General features: G+C 42.7%; 1 protein-coding gene and 1 long non-coding RNA gene across 2 annotated transcripts; one reads left to right on the top strand and one right to left on the bottom strand.

Annotated features, from left to right (window-relative positions):
- The first annotated feature begins 599 nt into the window (after positions 1 to 599).
- LOC310781900 (transforming growth factor beta-3 proprotein-like) lies at positions 600 to 13,238 on the top strand. The gene is made up of 7 exons (XM_083642540.1): positions 600 to 1,360; positions 6,413 to 6,576; positions 7,709 to 7,838; positions 8,023 to 8,130; positions 8,799 to 8,967; positions 9,589 to 9,742; positions 11,674 to 13,238. Exons 1-7 carry the CDS (start codon positions 1,015 to 1,017, stop codon positions 11,830 to 11,832), a joined length of 1,230 nt encoding a protein of 409 aa, XP_083498666.1. The 5' UTR covers positions 600 to 1,014; the 3' UTR covers positions 11,833 to 13,238.
- Positions 1,781 to 25,933, bottom strand: LOC310781901. Its single transcript, XR_014552989.1, has 4 exons — positions 25,861 to 25,933; positions 24,824 to 24,934; positions 13,478 to 13,601; positions 1,781 to 1,970 (listed from the first exon to the last, which is right to left on the bottom strand). It is a non-coding gene; the product is annotated as an uncharacterized lncRNA (long non-coding RNA).
- Positions 25,934 to 26,210: the final 277 nt, after the last annotated feature.

The raw sequence follows: 26,210 nt of genomic DNA, 5'->3' as shown, positions 1-26,210 counted from the left end.
AAAAAAAGTCATGTGCAATTCACTGTCAGAAAACTATAGCGGGAATTTAGGAAGAGGGAAAGGGGAATCTCTTATAGGACTGTCAGATAAAGTGAGTAGTTGCAATGACGAAAGTTTACCACTAGAGGGTGTATGACCCGGTTGTCTCAATTAATAGCAGCAATCTATCTCAGCAATATCACATTGTGATACTGTGATAATCACAGTAAATGAATGGTATCGAGCTAAACAAGTAAAATATATAGTCTACATCGACAAAGCATGTTAAATTCGTGAGGGCTCTTTAAAAAAAATACATAAATTATCCTAAATTGAAACTCTCCCACTACGTGTAAACGTGTCCACGTAAATAACGTGGTCAGAAAGTAACCCACAGTAGCGTATTATTTTTGTCACACAGCTTTACTCACTGGCTGTGGCTGTCTGGTGCGTGAGTGGCGCTGCGCATCAAAGGCTGCAGACTTGTGATCAGGGCTCTATGGGATGTCTTGCGGTCCCTCCTCCATCAAACGTCAGAACTAGTGGTATAAAACACACGTGAGGCCATACGGACTGCTCATAGTCGCATATACCTCGTTAACGTGACAGTCTGTGGTCTACTTCACCGCTGCTCTTGAGACAAAGTGGCAGTTTTTGTTAATGAGAAAGAAACGGAAAAAAGGTAAATCGATTGGATTGAGCACAAGAATGCAAAAGGAAAGCCTCTGTAGAAATTCTGCATGGATATTTATCCCCGATAAATGTCATATATGCGGTGGAGTTTCTGTCGTGCTGGACTTGAAACTGAATGATGTCTAATGGGCGAACGCATACCTGGATTTCTCCTGATAACAAACAAGGAAAGGGACTGCCACAAGAAAGCGAATTAAGCTGGGATTTTCTCTTAATTAGTTCCACGGGAAGTTAAAAGATCAAAGAACACCGGGCCACTTTGATTTCCAAGGCTAATTCACACTAACCTCGCCTGTGAATCTTCTCCTTCAACTCCTGACCGAACCAAATGCAAAGAGAAAGATGCATTTGGGTAAGGCTTTTCTGTTTGTCCTCCTCCTCAACTGCGCGACTTTGAGTTTATCCCTGTCAACGTGTGCCACCGTGGATATCGACCATGTGAAAAGGAAGAGAGTCGAAGCGATCCGAGGTCAAATTTTGAGCAAACTGCGACTGACAAGTCCACCACACTCGCTCGGACCAAGTCAAATCCCGTATCAACTCCAAGCATTGTATAACAGCACCAGGGAGCTACTTGAGGAGCTGGGGAGGGATCGGCAGCAAAGTTGCGGCCAGGACAACACAGAGACAGAGTACTACGCCAAAGAGATATACAAGTTCAACATGGTCTACGGACCGCCAGAAAACAGTGAGTATTGCAATTCCTCACGTAACTTTCCTAGCCTTACGTCGTTTTCATTTCAGCAATCAACGCTTTGGTGCGCTGCGTAATTACGCACGGAATCAAGAGTGTGCGCCAACAGCCTGTGTGGCTGCCGACGCGTCATCCTCAAAACAACAACCAACGTCTTATATCAGTCTAAAGTGTGAGTGGCGTTTGGTCCTCAGCTTGAGCAACTCGCAGCTTCATTACTGAGTACTTGTCTGCTGCACAAAATAAGGATTTTTGTGTTCAAAAACATTTGTGAACCACCACTTATGAGTTACCTGCTTTGAAAAGGCCAAAGGGACTGGAGATCTTCGTTTATTTAAGTGTTTATTCTGGGGGGTTGTAAAAACTCCACTAGACTATCCACTTGGAGGATGAATTTATGAGCTTGGTTACCGTACCGCTCACCAACCTGTTTTAATCCAGCACCAGTGTTCCAGGAAAGTAACTCTCCTCCTACTCCTCCCTCCACTCGTCCTCTTCTTTTTCCCCCCATCTCCATGGATCCTGTCCCTCTCCCCAGATGTTCCCATTTCCGTTCCAGTCAGGCCCAAATGAGAGGGACATCTGCATGGGCGGATGGGGATGCCTTTAAGAGAAGGAATAGGAAAAGTTAACAGAGGTGGACAGGAAAAGTTAGCCGATGGAAGGACCTCCCCAGTCCCCATTAGGCTGGTCGGAGAGTTCCCTCTCCTCTGGATTTTGACTGCCTAAGAAAGGGGGAGGGGGTATTGGTGAGGGCTTACCCCCCCACCACATACTACACTACACACACACGCCAATGACTTGCCCATGGGTGGGAGCATTACATCAGTTACCGCTCATTCAAAATTCCCCTGATTTGATTGCCACAAGGTACATAGGTAACATTATGTCATCAGTGTTACATTCATTGACTGGTTTAGAAGAGCTCTCTGAGATGAGAAAATAAAGAAACTATTTTGTTAATACGGTAGTACTAAACAGAATTTGAAATGTTGTTTTTTTTCACACATCCTGCGCTGATATGGACATGTGTCAGCACTTAAAGGAAGCTCATACAATATGTGGTCCAACTGAGCATGAATCACAGAGAAGTAAAATAGGATCAATGTCATGCATGTGTAAGAGCTGGAGGAGGGCCTCATGGTCCAGAGCCAAGCCAAGACCATTGCATCACAGTCCCTTTGAAATCAACAGGTGTTTCTCAAAAGACCTATTTTCCCCTCAGCAACGTTCTGGTTTGAATCTCACAAAGTGGTTTTGACAAAAAAAAGCAACGCACAGTAGGTGCCTCAAGTTGGGCTGCCTGGTGGTTAAGCCACAAATAGCCCCAAGTGCACAGAAATAAGATTCACATAAAACTTGTAAAATAGTTACGCACACTGAAAGACTGATCATTCTGTGTTTTTAGTGTAATCATTTTATGGCATTTGTGCTTTATTTGATAATGATTAGCAGAAAAGTGCAGGACCAATGGGAGAAACACGGACAAGAGTTGAAGAGATTATTAGTGCTGTTTAAGTATATGGTACATGTATGTGTGTTTGCCTTAGACAGGATGCTGAATATATCAATACTTCTATTTCCAAGGGATTATTGTTTGTCCATCTTCACACTGTCAGGCATAAAAAGGTGTCCAAGCTTATTTGACAAGTTTTTTAAAATGGGCTGATGATCTCATACTTGGCACAATGCATTTTGTCAATAGCGTGTATTAGGCCTGCACGATATGAGGGAATTCTGCGATGTGCGATAACATTGTTCAATATTGCGATGACGATATGGCTTGCCATAAATAAACAAACATTGAAGTATGCACATTAGCTATACAGTTCCTATGTCTTTCTGGTTTAATACTGCTAACATAGGCACCAAACATTGAATAGCCTGAATAAAGGAATGTAATACACATTACACACTGACTCTAGCTGAAACTACACAGCGCGTTTGGGCTTTGGCAGAGGGGCGGAGCACACCGCTGCAAGGGAAAGGTGTACGCTGGATTTACAACACAAGACAAAACGAGCACATGCTGATTGGGAATGAATGATGTGTGTAAATAAAATCACTTTTGTTATTCATTGCATTTCAGGCAGTCTTTGCGATGTGTTTATTGCGCATGTTCATATTGCGATGACGATGAAAATACGATTAATTGTGCAGCCCTAGCGTGTATATCCACGTGTATACTTACCACGCTCACTGAGACTGCTTAATGGCTTTTGCATATGCTGCAGAAGGCAAGGTGGATCACTTTCAGATGCACGATGCTGAAACCTCTTTCTCGTCTCTGTCTGGACTATTCATTTCTCCACTGCCTCAGCTCATTTCAAATGAAAAGGCTATGATTGTACAGCACTTTACAGTGCTCCCATCATTAGGCAAAGGAATGAATTGAAGTTGTGGTACACAGGCTTTGCCTTGGACTCCGCCCACTCCACTGAGTTGGCTGCTTCTGAAGAAGGAAATGGAGTGCAACGAGTTGACAATTCAGTCTGATATCAGGCTAACACAGATCTGGGTTATCTACTTCAGCAGAGTAACATCTGGGTTATCTACTTCAGCAGAGTAACATCTGGCTTATCTACTTCAGCAAAGTAACACACCATTTTAAAGAAACTTTCTGGAAATAATTTGATCAAATAAGTTTTGTGTATAAATTCATGACCCCCCCCCCCCCCAGTTTGACTGTATATGGGAAATAAGTATTTTAGATCTTAAACATTTCCCATCATAACTCAAAATACAGGTCTGTTTTACTCCAGTATTTACATATTAAGATTAAATGTTGAAAGACCAAGAAACTAAATTAAATCAAAAGGCATGTAAAAAAACACAAACTTTAAAGCTGCACTAAGCAACTTTGCACAATTTGAACTGCCCAGACATCAACCAAGTGGCGATGTGATGTCACTAAACTGCACATGCTCATATTTACCAACCCGCTCAGTCTGTTATTGCTTTACTAAAGGGACGAGAGAGGCAAAAGATCTAACATCGTGAGGCCAGCTTTCTCTGGACAGTGTTGGCTCACTGCTTCACTCGTAAGTTTCAATTCATCACTTCCTGTGGCTGGAGAAGTGTCCATACCGAAGACCAGAATTTAATTAGGCCAAAAGGGCAAATCTACAGGGTCTCAATCAAGGGGGATGGGATGCTCTTCTCAATTTACAGCCCTTCTTTGTGATCTAGGCAGGTAAGACAGGTGTATTTTTACCTGAAAATCTTGCCAAGCATAGCTTTCACTCTGTATAATATAACAAAACTTCAAACTACAACGCAAAAAAAAAAAAAAAAAAGTCCCCTACAAATGATGCAGTCCCCCCCTATGGGCCAATCAGTAACTGTCACCTTGTCTTGATTTGTACTTGGAGCTCCCCCATTGGGCCAATCAGTGTAAGTTTGAAAATGCCAGACCGGAGTGGTAAAATGTGTCATTTTTAAAGTTTTGTCAGAAACAAACAAATGATGAAACAAATGTACAGACGGTGACCAATCAATAGCCTTCCATAACTTTGTTGCATTAGGATATGTCATACACAAATTTCTCATTGGGCCTTTATACATTAATATGAGTTCCATAATAATCTGACTTTATACATTTAAATAAACTAACTACAAATCTAAATGCAAGTTGAATTAATAGTTTGGTGTTTACTGCCAATTCACGACTCCATGCCATGACAAATAATGAGTGTGAACCACAGTATGATTTCCTTTCAGGAAACACTTGACTATCTAACAGTTTGGCCAGACTTAACGTACACCTTACTCTTTTAATATAGTTTTCTACCTCTCTGGAGTAGCCATGAGTCACCTACTCAAGGTGTTTCAGAAGGAGGTGAGAGACTGAGAGGGCCAACTTCCTGTGTTTGCATAGACAGCACTGCCCATGTAGTTGAGGAGGGGAACTGCGGTTAAAGATCTGGCAGAAACAGTTGGCGAATGATGCCAGTGGTTGTGAAGACACGGCCACCATAGGGTGTTGCCCCTTTTTAGTCCAACAGGTCCAGAAGGCGGCCATTGTGGAATCAATTTTTGACTTGAAGCCAGTGACATCACTCTCTTTCCTCAGGTTAATGTGGGCAAACATACATTTGCGTTTGACAGCTCTGCTGAAAAGTGCTAGTAGGTAAACTGTTGACCTTTGGCGGATCTGAGGCAGCTCTGTGAACCGGCACAAATCCCTGACAGGTGCAAACGAAGCAGAAAGCTGCAGGAAGAAAGGCAAATGACTGTATTGAGAGGCTGGACACCTTCAATCATTGGAAAGGTTTCCTTTTATAGAATGGCACGCGCACAGTGTCTGGCATATATATACCAATGACTGAGGTTGGGGCTGTGGAGAAGTCATCGTGGTCAGAGGGGGTTTTCGACCGGGTCCAAAAAGTGGTCTCTGGGACCAAGGATAGCAGAGTTTTTGATATGCAGATACCACAGAGGTGAAGTCATGCTAAGCTGAATAATGATGCTATTACAGCACATTCCCATTTCTACCAGATATGGCCAAAATGTGTAAGAGAACCACTGAGGAATTTTGATAGGGCCGGCCGCAATATTAACGACACACTGTGTCACTATAGCAAATAAATCTAGTGTCAGCCATTAACTGTTAGCCATTCACAGCTATGCATTGTCAACTGCACATTGATCAATCATCACCACTACCTCTGTGTCTCTGAGCCAGTGCTCAAAGACACCATTTCAGTAACCTTCGCAGAATGTTTTAGTTTTGAGGCAACATGTTGTCTTCTCAGTTATGAAGAACACATATTTTTGTATTCCTTCTTTCAAACGATGAAAATTGTTTTTGCAGAGGAACGTGTTCCCACAAGATAGTCAGTGTAATGTGATATGTATGGTTATGGAAGATGTGATGTTAAATGCGGTGTGATGTTTTAAAAGTTATAGCTAAATGTTAAGAGTTACTACATTGAAATGATTCCCTGCCATTGTCTGAAAGGAGCACAACCACGAAAATAATCAACAGAAGAGGACTTGTTCACTTTCTAAAAATGTGACATTTGCGTTTTCTCCTCTCTGTTGCAGATGATCTGCCTTACTGCCCAAAAGGTATCACCTCCAAAGTTTTCCGCTTCAACGTGTCCGCCATGGAAAGGAACTCCACCAACCTGTTCAGAGCAGAGTTCCGTGCTCGGAGGGTTCCAAACCCAAGTGCCAAGAGGAATGAACAGCGGATTGAGCTCTACCAGGTGTGTAAAGGTACCGTTTCCATGTCCTTCTACCAAGTCCAGTCATGTCTAGCCAAAGCCAACAAGTCAAGGCAACAAGTAGGTCCAAAAGCCAATCTTCCATCTGTTGCTCACTGCCCAGAACGAATCACTGTATGCGGGAGGACAGCTATACTTCAATTGTAGACTGTCAAGAGTATACCCTAATCTGGTTACTTCTTCTCCAACCACATCTTTTCAGACCCTACATGAGAAAAGAAGCCAAGGATAACCAGATTGTGGCTAAAGGCGTGGGTAGCAGCCAGACCAAAAACCAGAAAGCTTGACAGGCCTGTACAATGTTTTCAGAAGCCAGACCGTGTTACTGTTAGTGCAGCATCAGCGAGCAGGCCACTGGCAGCCCACAAGAAACCTCTTTTGGTTATCCAGTCCCACCAGACCTCTTTATCCAGTCACACCAGACCACTTCATCAAGAGTTTGTACTAAAATATATGCGTTCATTAGGGCGTTACTAAGGGGCTCCAAGCTGAGTGATGGAATTATACTTGTCTCTGTGAGTGAGTGAGTGAGTGAGTGAGTGAGTGAGTGAGTCAGTGAGTGAGTGAGTAAAGTGAGTGAGTGAGCAGAAATTGTGTTCGGCCACAGCTATGTCATTTTACGTGTGATCGCGCTGAATCTTTCAGGAAGTGTAAAGAGCACCCCTGCGGGTGACCTAACAGAGCCAGATTTTTGAATTACTAGGGAGACTCTGGACTGACAGACAGACAGACAGTGCCCACCCACCATCGTGCAACTGTGTGCCATCGGCTCATACCAGGAAGGATTTATTACATCGCTGATGACGTCACAATTACTCGAGTGACATTTACTGATGACATCACAGTTGCTCATCACCGATGTCATCACAATCGTGACTGACACCGCCACAGACACCACCCACTTAGCCAATTTTAACTAATAAAGAGAAGATAATCTTTCACAAGTAATTGCCTATTGGCATTGAGGGGCTCTTTCAGTAGCATCAGCTTTGTCGTGTTGTCCACTGGTTTACGTGTTATTTTGTTGGTGTCTCAGTGTTCTGACAACACGAATGACTCTATTAGCTAACGTTGGTTTATTATTTCAGAGTGACAGTTCATTATTTGTTTGCAGATCCTGAGGCCAAACGAACACATTGCAAAACAACGCTACATTGGAGCCAAGAACGTGCTGACCAAAGGCACTCAAGAATGGATCTCCTTCGACGTGACTGAAACAGTGCGGGAGTGGCTGATAAACAGAGGTGAGACCGACTTTACCACCTTTCATAAACAATAAAAAATAATCATCCCATCAGCTGATCCTTTTTAATGTCCAAAAAAGAGGACTGTTTTTGTCTAACGCCTTGAGATTCTTTTTTGCAAAACACTATACAAGACTGAGAATTCTGACCATGCTGATTCTTTTCTGTCACTGATTACCATCAGGAACCAATTTGGGTTTGGAAATCAGTGTGCATTGTCCCTGCCACACGTTCAACCCAAATGGTGACATCATCGACAATGTGAACGAGGTGCTAGACGTGAAGTTTAAAGGTAATCTCCTACATTCTGTTGTTTATTAGGTCATGCCAGACAATCAGACATCAATATCTCTTTTGATTTGATCTTTTTCTTTTCATCATTCAAAATTCTTCTTGCAGTCCCTCCCGTTTGTGTAGAGATGTAATGGATCACATGAAATACTCATGGCAATCAGCAATTGAAAGTACAAGTTGTAGGATTTCCTCATGACCTTTGTCAAATCAGCTTTTAATTAAGGCACAAATAGCCAAATCCCCCCCCCCCCCCACACACACACACACTTCCAGCTGATTTAGGTGCTGGCATAGCTTTTGCCTCAGAAGCATGGCAACAAAACCATTTGATTTGTCCTTTTCTAAACAATATTTTGGGCTCAAATCAACTTGAGTAAAGCGGGACATCTAATTGTTCAGCAGTTTTTCCTCGTTGTTTAGGAAAGATCCAGTCATTGACTTCAACAATGCCCTCCATTTATGCATCATGTCAAAAACACGTCAAGGACGACAGTTTCAGACTAAATAATTATGCCAAATGTAAACTCGGCTCGATTGTCCATCAGATTTAACGCAGCCGAGAGGGGAAACTATGAAGCAAAGAGCCACTAGATTGTTCCTTTAGCACCTTTGATCATGTCTTGAGTACGACTATCTGGACATCTGACTGCCCATTCTTTCCCAAAGGGGTGGAGGGAGAGTATGAGGAGCAAACCCGCTGGGATCTGGGTCGTTTGAAGAAGCAGAAGGACCAGTACCTGCCTCACCTTATCCTCATGATGATCCCACCCCACCGTCTGAGCACGCAGACCACACGCCGACGCAAGAGAGCGCTGGACACAAACTACTGTTTCTCGTAAGGCAGAAGAAAATTACATTTTTTATCTCACCGTACCATTCGATATGCGATATGTGCTTCACTATTCGATACAACCTTGATAAAAGCTTCATTTCTGAGCCACAACTCTTTTTAGCAATGGCACTGGCTTGCTACTGTATAATGTAAACTAATTTAAAAATGTCATTACAAAATGGAAATAATGTCATTTGTGATGGAGAGTTTGTGAAATTGTGATGAGCAAGCCATATCACTTGTGATTACTACAGTAGAATACAATGGAGTTAATACCTCAAATTATTTTTCTGCTACATGCTACAGTATTGTTAACCTGATATCAGACTGAATTGTCAACACGTTACACTCATTTCCACCTTTGGGTGGATTCAAAGGTCTGGACCCAGGCAAACATATTGTGATATATTGAATTTCAATATACTCCTATAATAATACTCTAATGTGACTCTCTTAGTTCTTGAATTTTTGATTTCATCGCAAATGTGAATTGCGAACATTTATTTTAATTTTAGATGGACCTAATCCTTTTTTCGAGCTCATTAGGTTAAACTCCAGAGTCGATCTCTCTTTGCGACATATTTTACGGATGTGACAGAGTTCTGTTGTGCTCCCTCGTCACAGAAACATGGAGGAGAACTGCTGCGTTCGCCAGCTCTACATCGATTTTCGGCGCGACCTGGACTGGAAGTGGATCCACGAGCCCAGGGGCTACTTTGCCAACTATTGCTCCGGGCCGTGCCCTTACCTGAGGAGCTCTGATACCACACACAGCACGGTAAGAACAACGCTGATATACTTACCTGAGGAGCTCTGACACCACACACAGCACAGTATGAACAACCCTGGTATACTTATAATTTTAAATTACTTACCTTTTACCATTAGATCTACGTTAAGTTGGCATTTTCTCCTTTTTGAGATACAATTGGATGGACAGACACCGTCTTTATTAGTCACAGACACTGACAGATATCGCAGTGAAATTGGACCCGTCCTGGCTCGTCCTCCTCCATGGTCAGGCCAGCTGCAGACTGCAGTGGAGCACCCACGGACCAACTTCTTCTACCCGCTGCTGGTCAGACGATGATCTTCTGGCATATTTTTAGTGGGGGGTTATTTATGGAGGAAACCCTTGGGGAGAACATGCAAACTCCACACAGAAAGGCCCTTTCTCACGAGATAACCCACCTGGGTACCACCATACACCGAAGACATGGGGAGAGATTCCCCCTGTGTCGAATCGAACCCAGGACCTTCTTGCTGTGAGGCCAGTGTGCGAGACAAGAGTGCGCCACCGACACATGGATGATTTAGGTGTCTACTGTATGTCCTCATCACTTAAGTGACAGAAGGATTTTTATTTAAGTCCTTCTTGAACTGTCCATATCTGAAATGCCTGTGGGAGTTTGTTTTTTTTGTCTGTGGGAATAACTCTTATAGCTGATGGCCCTCATGTGACATCACTCTTCACTCTCAACAAATCTTTTCATCCAACACGCACAATCGCTTATTAAAACACTTTAGTTAGAGTTAAGATTACCCAGCCTATCATCACACATGCACACACATTTTATTGCAATCATCATTGCCATTAACAAACATAATTAAATTGCAATTGCAATAAAACATGTGTTCAATGCATTCTTGTAGTCACGATGTTTATCCAACCTTTTAAAAAATGACTTGTAGCGCAAAAGCGTTCTACTCCAAAGCCTTTGTCGTCTCAATAAGTGGTGTTACTAAAAGATTAGAGATGTTGTCGGGATCCATGACGGTGAGGTCATAGAAAAACAACATTAATTTAACATTATTTTCCAAGACCTCACAGCTGGCAAGCCTGTAACTAGCGTTTTTTTTTTTTACTCGCTTTCGTTGAAAACATTTTCTCTGAACATGTTTAACAGCATTGCAAAGTTTAACAAGCCTTTGATTTTTCCTTTTGTTTTTTTTAAATTCTTTCTGTCCGATACCAATGCAAAATGCAGCACTTTGTGGATCTTGTTCTTCCAGAACACGTTAAAAAAAAAGGGACTTCTTGGATTTGTAAAGGCTATAGTGCTATGCTCAGTGCACACATAAAACTTCATACCCTATTCTCAATGATGTGCTCCAGTACCTATGGTATTTCAGACATGGGAGCCTAATCCAACCATTTTACTGCTTTGAATTAGCCAGAGAATTAACAAGCTCAACATAATTCATCAGTAGCTACTGAATGTAAAATGATTTACTACTGTAAATAACGGAATACTTTGTTGTAGGGCTGTGCATTACTGCAATTAATCAAATTTTAATCTTAATTACAATTTTCCCACAATTATGAAAACAAGATAATCGAGATAAAGCAATTCTTTTTTTATACATTATTTTAGTCAATTATTTATTTATCTTTCTTTTTTACTCTTATTTTAATGTATTTTTTTGTTTTCAGTTCAACTATATGTAAGAAATCCAGTACATGTATTAAAAAGACCAAAAATCTCAATTTAAAAAGACAGGTTTTTTCAAGTTCAATTTATGCATGATGAAGCCAAAGTCAATGAGTAATTGTGTTAAATAATCGTGATCTCAATATCAGTTAGAAATAATCGTGATTATTATTTTTGCCATAATCGAGCAGCCTTACTTTGTTGATACTGCTTAAATGAAAAGGGAAGATTGCTGTGTTCTTAGAGATCTGTGACTTTCTGTCTGTCTGTCCAACAGCTGCTGAGCCTGTACAACACTCTGAATCCTGAGGCCTCGGCCTCTCCCTGCTGCGTCCCTCAAGACCTGGAGCCCCTCACCATCCTCTACTACTCTGGACGCACCCCCAAAGTGGAGCAGCTCTCCAACATGATCGTCAAGTCCTGCAAGTGCAGCTGAGGAGACGTCACACGCGAGGTAGTACGGCAGGACTTTCTAGGTAGTGACCAGGACCACGCGCTTGTCGACTTTTGGACCTTTAGCTGAGACAAACGCTCAAACCCACCCTGCGGGCATATGGTTTAGATTTGAACACCACTCTGAAGGACCCCCTTTTTTTATTTCTTTTTTTTGGGGGGATTAGATTATGTTTAAAACTGGGGGTCCTAATTTTCTGTCTTTTTTCTTTCAGTCAGTTTAGGGATGCCAAGTTGTTATTTTTATCTTAAAAGGTAAGGTCCAACTTACCTAAACTAAAATTCAACGTATACCTACAGTATGATATTAGACACTCCCATCTAGATTTGTGAATATGAACAACTCACTCCCGACGCTAGATATCAGTGAGCCAGGGTACTAATGTATCTGTGACATGAAGAAGAGACAAGGCATGGAGCTGCCTCGCGGATGATGAAAGCGAGACTGACTTTGTGGTACATTTTCTGGTTCGAAACTCTTAAGAGTTTCGTTAAAACGTCAGATAAAGTTTCGATAAACGTCATGCTAGTGCTAATTAGCATGACATTTATTTTGGCGCAAAAGCCAAACAACTATTCTACGAGTCCACAAAGTTAGTCTCCCATACATCGTCAACAGAGCCGCCGCATAAGTTAACGAGTGGCTTTTCTTGTTATTAACTTGTCTTGGGACGCTGTTGTTAAGAGTCACAAATATAGACTGAACTGTCCCGAACGGTCAAAGTCTTCTTTTAGGCTGGATTTTCCCTTGAACTGTGTTCGGTTCCCTTCCCTTCAAACAGTGGGCATTATCTTCAAACACAAAGGAGAAAGGACAGACTTGCTGCTGTATCCAAAGCCATAGCTGTGGTCAGGGAAAAGGACGGCTGAGAGAATGCCTGTTGGATTTGCAATGGAAAGTCAACGAGCAAAGAGCCAAGCTTTTCTTTTTTTGGCCAGGCAGCAGCAGCAGCAATGACCTCTTTTTTTTCGCTGCATCTATTAGAATGAAGAAGAAGAAGAAGAAGAAGAAGAAGAAGAAGAAGGAGAAGAAGAAGAAGAAGAAGCAGAAGCAGAAGAGGGGACCTGTATAGAGGGGAAGAAATGTGATGGAAACTAGCCACGAGCACACTGCCATTCACTGGAAGCTTTCATCCCTGACAGGTTCAAATGATTTTGGGGACATCAAATAATATGCTGGAAAAGAACTAAATGTTACGCAACAACTTTTTATGACATTTCTTTTACATTAATAGCAGATTTTGCTCTGTTATGCAACTTGTCGTATAGTGATCGTTTCACTAAAATGGGAGAAGGAATTGACATGTGTATCTCTGTTATCCATGGTGGAAACACTTTTTTTTTATATTAAACTATGGGAATTGTTACGTGGATTTCCTTGTGATTTTGCCAGCGTCTGAGCTTCTTTTTTTGAATGTATTCAAATCAGTGTGGCCTGTTATAGTTGATATAGTAAATGTCTGACTAAAATTACCATTAGTATCCATTCAACAGGAAATAGGGGGCACTTTTCCTCCATATTTTACAGGTATTTGTGGTGATATAACATTAACAAAACAGGAATGCTGTGTTTGACAACAATAGTGTATTTTCCCCATCAGAATAAGGGGATTATCCCATCAACTCACCTATCACCCTTCACACCTGCCAGCTGACAAGGAATCGCAAGTGCAGTCAGGAGGAGTGGGCTCAGAAAACACTGCAGTCTTTCATACCCTCCGTTTGTTTTGGTGCTCCTTTACAGGGTGAAGCCTTAATGGAACATGAGAAGAGAGACGGGGGAAGGAGGTCACAACATGACAGTATAGACCAAATCAGCGGGATGTTTACATTTACTTCCGGGTACCCCTGAGGTCCACACATTATAATGGCGGTGGACGGCACAAACTGACGTGTTGAAGACAAAAACAGACAAAGAAGACAAAAATGGTTTGTCCGTGTTGTGTTGTTGTTTAATATCATTCATAACAACACTTTCACTAACGTTAGTGGAGACCAGACTAGCTAATTTACCTGTTGGACCAGACCAGAGTAGACTTGACGCTAAATTAAATTAACGTGGCTCAAGTAGCTCTGTTTGTAACGTTAACGTAACCTCGCGTCACCAGGCTCTTCTACGTTAACGAGTCTGCAAAACAGCGAGTTTGACAGACAAACAAACGTTATTAGCTAGCTAACACTACATAAAACAAACACACAAACACAAACCGTTTAACCATTTAAATTGAAAGTAGTCGGCCGAAAACAACGAGAGGGTTTGACAGCATTTATTTGACAACACGCACATTTAAACCTGCCGCCTTCCCCAAGTGGTACCCGGAAGTAAATTTGTTTACATGGTGACGTCACGGTGATTTGGTCTATAGGGTATGCATGTGATGTCACAGAGGAAGAAGTCACTGTGGGGTCACGCCCACTGAGTCACAGCAAGACTGAGCTTGAATGCAGTAATCAGCCTAGATAAGTGACACCTGCTGCTCAGGGAGGAACTTGACACTCATTTTGACACTCGTTCCCGATTGAGGGGGCGTGTTCCAGTGGGTGTGCACTGTGCATACCCTCTATAGCCGGATGTACAGTAGACCTAATGCTTCTCCAAGGCAGTAGTAGCCCTGTTTCAGACTCCCCCAGTCAGAGTAAAGTCATACTATACTAGAGAAGCAAAGTGACCGCCTACTTCCTGCTTCAGCACTGTACCAGAGATTTTCATCCACCATTTATTTTCCCATAGACATTTCGTAAAATGCTTTTAAAATTGTTTTACTCAGTCAAACCAAACCGTTCAGATGTATTTAGAAACAGGAGAGACCGCATAACATTTCAGCAAACAAACGTAAAAAAAAAAAGCGGATTTTTCGATTTTAAGTTTTGGTCCGAGTGAAATGTTCATCAAACCGTTTGGTTTGATGAAGTAAAACGATTTTTATAAGCATCTTACGAAATGTCTATGGGAAAATAAATGGCGGATGAAAATCTCTGGTACAGTGCTGAAGCAGGAAGTAGGTGGTCACTTTGCCTCTCTATACAGTATAGCCTTGAGAGAGTAAGGGATTGTGACATTGTGGCAGTAATACTGTTTGACTGGCTGATTCGTCTTTTTTTTATCGACTTAAAAGATCACATCATGGTGCAAATCCGGTATGGGCTGCCTTCAGGACTTATCTGTTAAGCCAGAGGTTTTCAAAGTGGGAGGCGGGCCCTCCCCAAGGGGGGGCTCCAAACAGTTTTAGGGGAGGCTCAGTGAACGGGAGTGAAAATATATTACATTCATCAAAAGGAGATCACATAGCCTAAATGTGTGTGATTTGGTTAAAGAGAATGGGAATTGTACGGTTTTTCCCACTTTCCCAGAGTCGGAAACTAATAAATAAGTTAAGTTAAGTTAAGTTATCCTTTATTTATCCCCTTGGGGAAATTCAACCTCTGCATTTGACCCATCCTCTACTAGGAACCTTCCTAGAACTAGGAGCAGTGGGCAGCCACTGTGCAGCGCCCAGGGACCAACTCCAGTTCTTTTGCCAGTACCTTGGTCAGGGGCACTGACAGGAGTATTAACCCTAACATACATGTCTTTCTTTGATGGTGGGAGGAAGCCGGAGCACCCGGAGAAAACCCACACGGACACGGGGAGAACATGCAAACTCCACACAGAAAGGACCTGGGACGGACTGGGGTTCGAACCCGGGACCTTCTTGCTGTGAGGCAACAGTGTTAACCACTGAGCCACCGTGCTGTCCCGTAAATGCCTTCAGACAGGCCTGTCAAACAGCAATATCAGGCTATCCTGGCTCAATTGATGAATGTCTATAGGATCAAATAACATAATCATGATCCCAAAGGGCATCCAGGAATTGAGTGTGTGGGGGGGGGGGGGTTTGGGTGCCTTTTTCCAAGCTTTGTCTGGGAGGCACAGTCTCAGACTTTGAAAACCCCTGTGTTAAGCCATTGAAACCCCCAGCCTCTTAAGATTTATTTATTTCTTAATTGCAAGAATACAAACATTGCAACAATTGCCCTTTATTCATGAAATGATCAAATGGATCCTTAGAAATATTTGACTCAGAAATGAAGAAATGATGAATGCCACCACCATACAGCGCAGGCCGGCTCCAAAATAATAACCTCAATCTCTCATCAGCCATCTTTAAATGCCATTTCCCCCCTGTTATGTTTCGGTTCTATACTAACATAATTCTTCTTACTTGAATCTCCCTGAGCCCACCTGTTTCTTCCAGGCACACGCAGAGGCCATTTTCTTCCGGAGTAATAAATTCAAAACTCCACTTCTCTTTCTCAGGGATCGTTCCGTAACGGCTTTCCCAGAACAGGCAATTACTATCATTTTGGGCGCATGGTGAGGCGTGGAAATCTCTTTATGTTCTTATTTGTCATGAAATGCTTAGTAAATCATGCTCACTTATGAGAAAAGTATTAGTACGTTTTATTGGCAGCGTCACTGCCAGGCTTGCTGGCAGAGGGGGGGAGAGGAGGGGGTGGCTAATGTAGGCTAATAGGCACTGACAAGTAGTCAGAGAGAATGTGCTTTCTCTATGTGCCCGTTATTGTCCGCTGTCAAAATGGATCACAGATGCACCGTGATGTTAACAGAAAGGCCCGGGGGGCAGGACGTCCTGGACGAGGTCGAAAAATAGGGGCGGCCGGGTTAATGGCTTTGCAGACAGCCTTGTCGTAACAAGCACGCATTACTGGTAAAGAGCAGCCAAACGCCATGCATGATTGAGCTTGTACCTTCACCCCGACTAAAGTCCAGTTACCCACCGCACTTACGAACATCTCCACCATTGGTCCCATGCCCGAAAACCTGCAGGAATCCCGTGCCCGCTCCTGTCTCCCCAACAAAAGGCTCTCACAGGTCTTAGCATCACATGCTGCACACAGTGTTGTATCCACGACGATAAATCAAACAAAGAGTTGCGAACAAATCTCATCGCAGACCCTGTGTGATGTCTATGCTGTGCTAGTGGAGGGGCGTCTTTGGGGTCCATCCAAGTGTGGTTGACAGAGCGGGGGGTTGCAGCAAGCAAGATGGCTTCCCACGGAACAACATACTGTAGCCGATTTGTCTGAAGGATCTTTTCCCATGTTGGTCTAATGACAGCAGGCTAAGGGGTTAGCTATAGTCTTACATGGGCTAGCCTGAGAGGTTTAGACTCATGGAGACATGGGCTAGCCTGAGACATAAGGGTTTTAGACTGATGGAGAAGTCTTTTTGCTCGCGGGAGGAGGCAGTAGCTTGGCTGTTTCTCCTCTTGCAAAAAGTCGTATTGGTTTACGTACTGGCGAGCCAGTTTGTTTCCAACAAAACACCACACCAACACTGAAGCACACGGAGACACCGAGAGACAGAGAGCCTGCTGGAACATTGTCTAACACACAATAGTTGGTAACTCGGTAGGAAGAAAAAAAAAGCTCAAGCAACGCACGGAGGAACATGAGGAATTGATCTGGCGCCGCGCGGGAGCAGGGCCTCACCTGATATACGCAAAGCACTTCTCCTCAGGCGTGACTGTATCCGTGCTTCTGTAAAGCACTGGCATAACTCACACACACGTTTAGAAGATGTACCACCTGAACCTGAGTGAGAAGAAACCCCACCGGGTCACATTCACTTCCTCCAACTTTCCACAGCACCCTTCATTAATCCCCCCCTAAACTGGATGAACTCTTTTAACATATTTATTACGGTTAAGACCGACGATGAGCAAGTCAAAGGAATAGCGCTGGGTTTTCATTTAGGAGGAAGAAAGACTGACGCACGGTTTGCAGATGCAGATATGATTGTTGTTTGCTCCCTTTGGGGGCTGACCGCCCTGACCTCAAACCTGCAATAAAGCTATTTCTAGCTCCAGGCTACTGGATGAGCATAATGTGATTCTAGTTCGGGGTCCATTTCTGGGTTTGAGTCTGACTTTCTCAGCACTTGTGCTCTTCCAAGACTCACCAATGATGAATTGCATGACACGTAAATGCACAGAGGTTTGGAAAACTCTGTCTGCTGTTATTCCCTGAGCAGATTAACAGATGTTGAGGGAGAGAAAAGAGGGGGAAGTGAGAGAGCGAGAGAGACAGAGAGAGAGAGAGAGAGAGTGTGTGTGTGTGTGTGTGTGTGTGTGTGTGTGTGTGTGTGTGTGTGTGTGTGTGTGTGTGTGTGTGTGTGTGTGTGTGTGTGAGAGAGAGAGAGAGCGGGGCAAGAGGAGAGAATCTCCTCAATAGGACTGTTGCTGCAATAAAATCATCAGGTCACATCAGACCAGTTCTCAGGCCCCAGGGTGGAAAAAGTTGTGTAATTCAGCAATGAGAAGAACACACACACACACACACACACACTCACACACACACTCACACACACACACACACACACACACACACACACACACACACACACACACACACACACACACACACAGCAGTCACACACACACACACACACACACACACACACACACAGCAGTCAAGCCAGCGGCCATAGTCACTGGAAAAGAGTGAAGGGGTGAACAAATATGTAAACACATATCAACTTCATAGACCTTTATAGCTAAACAAGTGAATGGGAGGTCTGGATCAAGCTACAGCAGTATATTACAGCACAGTGTGTCTTTCCGTCACACTATTCCAATAATAGAGTGATGGTGTGTGTGTGTGTGTGTGTGTGTGTGTGTGTGTGTGTGTGTGTGTGTGTGTGTGTGTGTGTGACAGAGAGAGAGAGAGAGAAAGAGAGAGAGAACACAGAGTACAGTATGTGTGTAAGGGAGAGAGAGAGAGAGAGAGAGAGAGAGAGAGAGAGAGAGAGCGCAATTTGCACACCCTATAAATCAACATACAACATTAAGAGAATTTGACCAAGCTAGACAGCAACGAGGCAAGTATCAATTTTGCAATAGAGTTAAATGAAAAACGGATGGTTCTGAGAGAGAAAGATGTGAGAAGCTGTTGGTGCCTATATGATTATAGATCAGGATACTGTATTTCAAATTGTGGCCTTATGGTTTAATCCGTCATGCTACACACACACACGCACAGACAGACAGACAGACAGACAGACAGACAGACAGACAGTAGGGATGCACCGATATGAACATTTTGGCCGATATTGATAACCGATATTAACATTGCTCTTATATTGGCCGATAACCAATATTTACCGATCTATACACGATGTGTACCTGTATAAAAACACATTTGTATGATCATCAAATTGTGTGCATACTGAAAAACACATGTAAACACTGTGAATTTGAAAAAAGTAATGGATTTCTTTATTTCCAAAACATTTGGAAAAGCCAATAAATCATAGATTTACCGCATTGTTTCCTCTCAATGTGAAAATTCTGTCTGACACCGATAATGGATATTAACATTGCAACATCGGACCGATGGTGTTGCAATGTGTTAGAAAATGACTAACATCAGCTGATACCGATTCGAATGCCGATATATTGTGCAACCCTAATAGATAGATAGATATTATAGATAGATAGATAGATAGATAGATAGATAGATAGATAGATAGATAGATAGATAGATAGACAGACAGACAGATAGATAGATATTTGAATTGCCAGTTCTGACTATCAGTCCTGTCATATTAGCAACCACTGCAACAGGAAGTGAGCTGGGATTCAATTTAGAATGTTTATGTTGTCAACTGTATATATATATATATATATACCGGTGTGTGTATATATATATATATATATATATATACACACACCGGTATATATATATAGTCAAAAAAGGCATATTTTTCCCTTATATTGCAATGCAGGGAACACCTTAGCATTTGATTTAATTGATAAGAACATATAGAATGTAGAATGACTAAAGGGAGCGGACCCGGGCCACCTTATTATAATAGTAAGATAGTCATGGAGTTCTGGACAAAATCATATCTAATAATAATTATAAAAGTATATGTTCTCTTCTTCAGCGAGGCCTTTCTCAACCTCAGCTGATCCTCAGAGAGGCTTCAGTCATCCTAACCCAAAAGAATGTGGGAGCTGGCGTCACATGAGACAGAGGAAGACACGGTGACAGATACTGCATAAAGCCTGCTGCCCTGGACAATAAAAAGATAGATAGAAAGGCCTCCATTGTCCGAGGACTCTGTGTAATACAGCCAACTGTTGGCTTTGGGTTTCCTCTCCACTCATTCATTTTGTCTCTGCGTAGCTGTAAACACTTTCTCCACTTACAGCAGGTTAGGTTGTGGCCCCCTCACTTACTACAATCTATAAATCCTCCGTGAAACATGAGGACTCAGGATAAGGCGGCACGTCAGTGAGGCATTTAAAGTATCCGCTGTGTATTTGAGTGTGTTTGTGTTTGTGTGCACGCACACGCACACACACACACACACACACACACACACACAGGCCCAGGCATGCACACATATATGTGTGGAGCGAGACGCAGAGACTCCTAAATCATGTGGACACCGTGAGTAATAATCCTTGGTGGATTATCCTCTAGGTAATGATAACACTGGCGTGTCTCCCCCGCCACCTATAGCCCAAAAGCACCAAGCAGATTGATGAAGGAAGTCATCTTTAACGGCCTTATATACAACCACCTCCGCTGAAACACGTGGTGGAGGAGACCGTATCAGCGGGGGGCTGTCTTCACAACAAATTCCACACTGAGGACTTAAGTGGTTTTGCTGACTTTATTGTGGCTTTCGCCCGTCTGTTCTCACAGTTTACTGGGGATCAAATTGGCGAAAATAGCATCATTCAGCAAGTTCCGCACAGAGAAGGGGAGGTTCAATCGACACAGAGCAGCTCAATGCAAAGTCTCACCCAGTCACTGAGCCACGGCAGGGCAAGCAGATGGAAGTGCTGAAAATACTATCATAATAATAGTAAAGACTTTCTTAACCCTACTCTCACTATAAGGCCATGCCTTTACAAACATTGGCAAATCCCTACAGTCCAAACATAGTAGGGTACTGTACTGTATGTGCAGACCGTGGCCGTTAAAGTGGATTATCGGCCATATAAATAAATGCTGCAGGTGTTTGAGCATGGTTGAATGTAACTGAATAAGTGAAAATAAACGTAAAAAAAAAAATGGTTAAACAGGTGTCTTCAGCAGCACTGAGAGGTTTCTACAATGGGCCTTTTTCACAGCCGCCATTTTGTGTGCAAGCAAAACATTAATGAGGGCCCCAGCATTGGAACACCTAAATGGATTGGAAGTTGGAAACCCTCATTAATGCTTTGGTTGCTCCTGTGTTTACCCTGCCTTTTAGACAAAATATGGCTACTATGGAAAAAAAAAAAAAAAGTCAATCGATGTATTACATCTTCATAATCAAACACTCTTCATAGTTGTGGTTGTAAATATACAAAAGCTTGTTTTGCATCAATAGCCTAAAAACATTAGTTACTCCAAGATACGGCACTCAAAATATTATGTGATTGAATTCAAAAGCAAGTTCCCCCCCCCCCCCAATTAGAATCCACACCCTAGAACTGCCTTTACTCAACAATAGTGGGAAAAGTACAATTCTTACATGTGTAATGCTGCTGTAATTACCATCCTATTAGTAACAAGATATTTCAGGCCTGGTGTTGCCAAGTAACCAGCATAAGCAGAGACACGCTGGTCCTCCACAAAGTCAATGAGAAACACGTTTGGGTTCTGCCTCCCCCTTCATCTGCACGAGACCTGCTGACTCCTTGGCTTGGCAGCGCTCCATAGGCTATTGGCGTGTGTGTGTGTGTGTGTGTGTGTGTGTGCGTGTGCATGCGTGTGCGTGTGATCTCCCTCTGTGGAAGTTTGTGCTTATATGTGTGTATATTAGTTGGGTTCTGGTCTTTAAATAAAGAACACGATTCTACTGTGTTTATACTGTCGATTGTGAAACATACGGCACTAAGGCTGACCACTATTGCTATAACAACGGCAGCATTTCAAAATATTTCAAAAGCTAATTGAACTGGCAAACATTACACACTGTCACAGTGAAACACGGAAAGCACTGCCACTGCGTAAAAGATACACATACAGTAATTAGAACAATTTACTTTTTGGACAATTGGAAAGTAAAACAAGTACATAATAAAAATTATATATATACAGTATATATATATACATATATATATACACACCGGTATATATATATAGTCAAAAAAGGCATATTTTCCCCTTATATTGCAATGCAGCGAACACCTTAGCATTTGATTTAATTGATAAGAACATATAGAATGTACAGTAGAATGACTAAAGGGAGCGGACCCGGGCCACCTTATTATAATAGTAAGATAGTCATGGAGTTCTGGACAAAATCATATCTAATAATAATTATAGAAATCTCGGATTTGGCGCAGGGGAACAAAATTGCATCAAATGGGGGTCTGTGGCCCTAATGTGGACTAACTTAGGAGTCTTTGCTATGAAAATGATTATATTATATTAGATTAGATTATATTAGATTTGATTATTTTATTTGGTCTCCCTTAGGAGAAACTTGTCTTGGAAGACAAGCCCATGCTGCAACGGACCAAACAACAGTACAAACATAGTGCAAGACATAATGTAAACATGGTGAACAACACCAGCCCAACAGCATGGGCAACAACAACACATCTACTATTTCATACAGTCAGTAAAAAGTAGAGCCCGACCGATATATCGGTCCACCGATATATCGGTCCACCGATATTATCCGCCGATAACCGATATATCGTATCGGCCGATATGCTGGCCGATATTGCAGATATTGTTTTATTTTGTATTTTTTAAGTTATAGACACAGCATGTTGTGTATATTTGATCTTTTTTCTGAACTCAAGTTATATTTTATATTTGTTCTGTTTGTGTTTTTCTATTTCTAGTTATTTATAATAATTATTAAATTCCCAGTGAAGTTTACTACCGTTTCATTGCATTGATGTAGTTTTGGATAATAAAGTTCAATTCAAGTCATGTCAAGTCATATGTTTGTCAAGTGTTTGATATTTGAAGGATCATTGAAAAAAAATATATATATAAATTGGTATATATAATATAAGAATATCGGCCGATATATCGATATCGGATTATTTTTTACTCCCTAATATCGGCATCGGCCTAAAAAATCCAGTATCAGTTGGGCTCTAGTAAAAACTTTGAAAACCACTGCTCTAGTTACTAACTGCACACACAGTCAAAGCACATCACCAAATATTGGTGTCTTCAATGAGAATTCCACAGCAGGGTTCACTGGTTCATTTCTTTTTTCAGGAGTTTTAATCTGTATAAGCTCATCCTGACACAAACACACACGCGCGCGCACACACACACACGCACACACGCACGCACACGCACACACACACACACACACACACACACACACACACACACAGAGTGCATAGTTGTCACGCCGCATCCTGTCGTCACTGTAAACAAAAGTAAACATGGGGCGGTCCCGTCTCAAATTCCCACTACATGCTCAAACACACCACAAATATGACAGAGACCGCAGTACAATTTGCTGTTGGCAGGCTTCATTCTAAAATCTTGAAATATTGAATGATGGGAATGATTTGCCGTCTCACAGAGCGGATCTGTAATAGTGTCCTTCTGTCTTTCTCTTATCATGAAAAGCACTGGGAGAAGCTGGAGAAAAGTGTTTCCACTGAAGTCATATGCTATAAACAAGCTCTCACGTTTTGTTCCAATGTAATCTAATTTAGCCAGATGCATAACCGTGTAGAGCGTAGGAAATAGGATGTCTCCTTCCCCTCTGTCTCTGATATCCCCCCTCCCTCCCCAAACTCAAATCTGATTTCCCTTTTTTATTTGATTCCAAAGTGATTTCAGTGTGGCTGTAAACGGGCCTGATCAGCTGTGTTTTGTTATGTTTACGGAAGGCAAATAACAAACATCCCTGCAGTCGGGTTGTAGCCTGTCCAAGTGTCCACTTTCTCAAACCCAGTAACCAACATGTTTCTTTGTTTTATTGTGTGGGTCCAGATCTAGATTCAGTTGTATCTTTGCAGCATCACAAACATCACTGGGAACCACTGAAAGCGACCCTGTGAGAGCAAAAAGTAGCCTACTTACACGACACAAAATTCCCAGGATGGAAGTAACAAATATAATTTACTCTCACTGCTGTAAAAACAATAGCGCACAAATAGTAAACATGTCCACTTCACTACCAGTGATGTAGTTCTACCCTTGTATCAGTCCCATTCACTGTCAATGCTCTCGTAAGCCCGTCCCGTCTTTTATTGTCACACGAACACCACAATACATGCATGCGGCCACAACACACTCATGCTGACGGTGGCCGGTGAAAAGTGTCCTCTGCATTTAACCCATCCAGGCATGTCCTTTCCTCCGAGGGGCATGCCAGGAGCAGTGGTCGCTTTCTCGTACACGGCCCGGGGACCAACTTCGGATGTTGTCGTCACTGGTCGGATGACGATGACGATCTGATCTTCTGCATGTTTTTAGTGGGGGGGGTATATACGGAGGAACCCCCTGGGGGAGCACGGGGAGAACATGCAAACTCCACACAGAGAGAAAGGCCCTTACGACGAGATAACCCACCTGGGCAGTAGGCACTGAAGATATGCGGGGGAACACAACCACAGCGCTCACAGTGTCCCAGGCGAGAATCGAACTCAGGACCTTCTAACTGTGAGGCGACAGCGCTACCGACTGCGCCACCGTACCCCGTAGTAATATGCCTCCCCTTAGTGGCACAAATTCAAAATTACAATGTGACTAACTAACGCAAATGGAGACCGATCCCCCATTTGGTGGGGGACAACAAAGCTACTCAATAGCTTTTCGTTAACATGTAGGCGTACTACTAACAGTCACTCAGTCAGTCATTCTGCTTTTCCAAAAGCATGCTTTGACTTGGGGTTAGTTTTTGCTAACCTGACCGTGCCAGATGGTTTGTTACACAGAACCATCTAGGACTTCATCTTTTGAAAAGGGCAGATGCGTTCAAAAAGTACCTGGCAGGTGATTGGATGAACCACCTGTCTATCACGGGCTCGCTTCTCGCTGTTGTCACACCTAAATCCCGCCCGCTGCCGCTGGATGCTGATTGGTCCGGCCCACTGCTGCTGCAACAGAGTTAAAGCAATAGCTTGGAGCGCGACAGGATCAATTTATTTTTGCCACATGCATACTGCATCTGCATTTTGACAATCCTAAATAGTATGTGCATCAAACCTACTAAAGCATGGATATATTGGTTAACCATTATATCACCAGCAACAGTATAATTGGTGTAGTTTAGACTAATTTATGTTCTTTATTGATTTCTTGGGGAAGGACTAGTGTCCAACTTTCAAACTTGGAAGCTGGAAACCCTCATTAGTGTTTTGCTTGCACCTGTGTTTATCCTGCCTTTTCGACACAAAATTAAGCTACCTTCTCTCTCACACAAATCCTTGTGTCCCATGATAATTATTAAACACACACACTCACACACACACACACACACACACACACACACACACACACACACACACACACACACACACACACACACACACACACACACACACACACACACACACACAGGTGTCCTAGTGAAGTGGAACTTGTTAAAGTGTTTAGAACCTCCTTGTAGGACTGCAACTACTAGCTAACAATGGGCTACAAAGCTAACAGCAATTGGCTTGCTTGCATTTGCCTGGTTGTAAGCTAGTTTGCAATAGCCTGGGTCCTCTGGCCTGGGTGAACCCAGCGCTCAACATGACGTCACATACTATGTCTGTAATGCAAGTTCTACGTCACTGGAGGTCGCGTGGAGGCTGGGTTTACCCAGGCTAGGTTTGCAAGCCTTGCTAGCTAGTTGGTTTGCTAATTACAAAAGTAGCATCAGTGAATTTGTTTTTCCGATGCTGGGGCAGGGCTATGGGTTGGAGGAGCCCTGGCATGATTTTTGTTGACTTTACATGTTAACACGTGCTTTGGTAGCACCTTGTTCGCTTGTCGTAACAGCTCAACAAAATATTTAGCGTTAATTCTTGCTTTGACTTACCCAATAATAGCTAGGAAATCATTGCAACTTCATGTCCACAGCTGCAGCAGCAGGGGAGGTCCTCTCCTCCCAGGACGAATCCACCATCTCGGCAAGTCCATGCTTGTTGTGACTTCTACCGTACTGCCTGGTGTACAGGCGCACACTGTATTTCCCTTCTGCAGCCGTTTGGGGGCAGTGCTCTGCGCCGCTGTGAGTGTGTGAGTGCCAAAGTCACACCCTCTTCCGCGTTCAGCATACGAACCAAGGGATTTCATCATTTCAACATTAATTTTTTCATCTAGCTAAATTTCGTAAAATGTTTGTAAAAAATAGTTACTAAAGTTTCATACTTTGTGAAACCAATAAGC

The sequence above is a fragment of the Poromitra crassiceps genome (assembly GCF_964638095.1).
Source record: "Poromitra crassiceps genome assembly, chromosome: 9".
Taxonomy (NCBI): Eukaryota; Metazoa; Chordata; class Actinopteri; order Beryciformes; family Melamphaidae; genus Poromitra; species Poromitra crassiceps.
The sequence above is the reverse complement of the archived record's forward strand: the minus strand, read 5'-3'. Positions and strand labels throughout refer to the sequence as shown.

Bases quoted from the DNA above. Each gene is read 5' to 3' on its own strand.
- LOC310781900 (XM_083642540.1), top strand. From the start codon at position 1,015: ATGCATTTGGGTAAGGCTTTTCTGTTTGTCCTCCTCCTCAACTGCGCG. The intron at 1,361-6,412 runs GTGAGTATTGCA...TCTCTGTTGCAG, and splicing joins CTACGGACCGCCAGAAAACA to ATGATCTGCCTTACTGCCCA. The intron at 7,839-8,022 runs GTGAGACCGACT...GATTACCATCAG, and splicing joins GGAGTGGCTGATAAACAGAG to GAACCAATTTGGGTTTGGAA.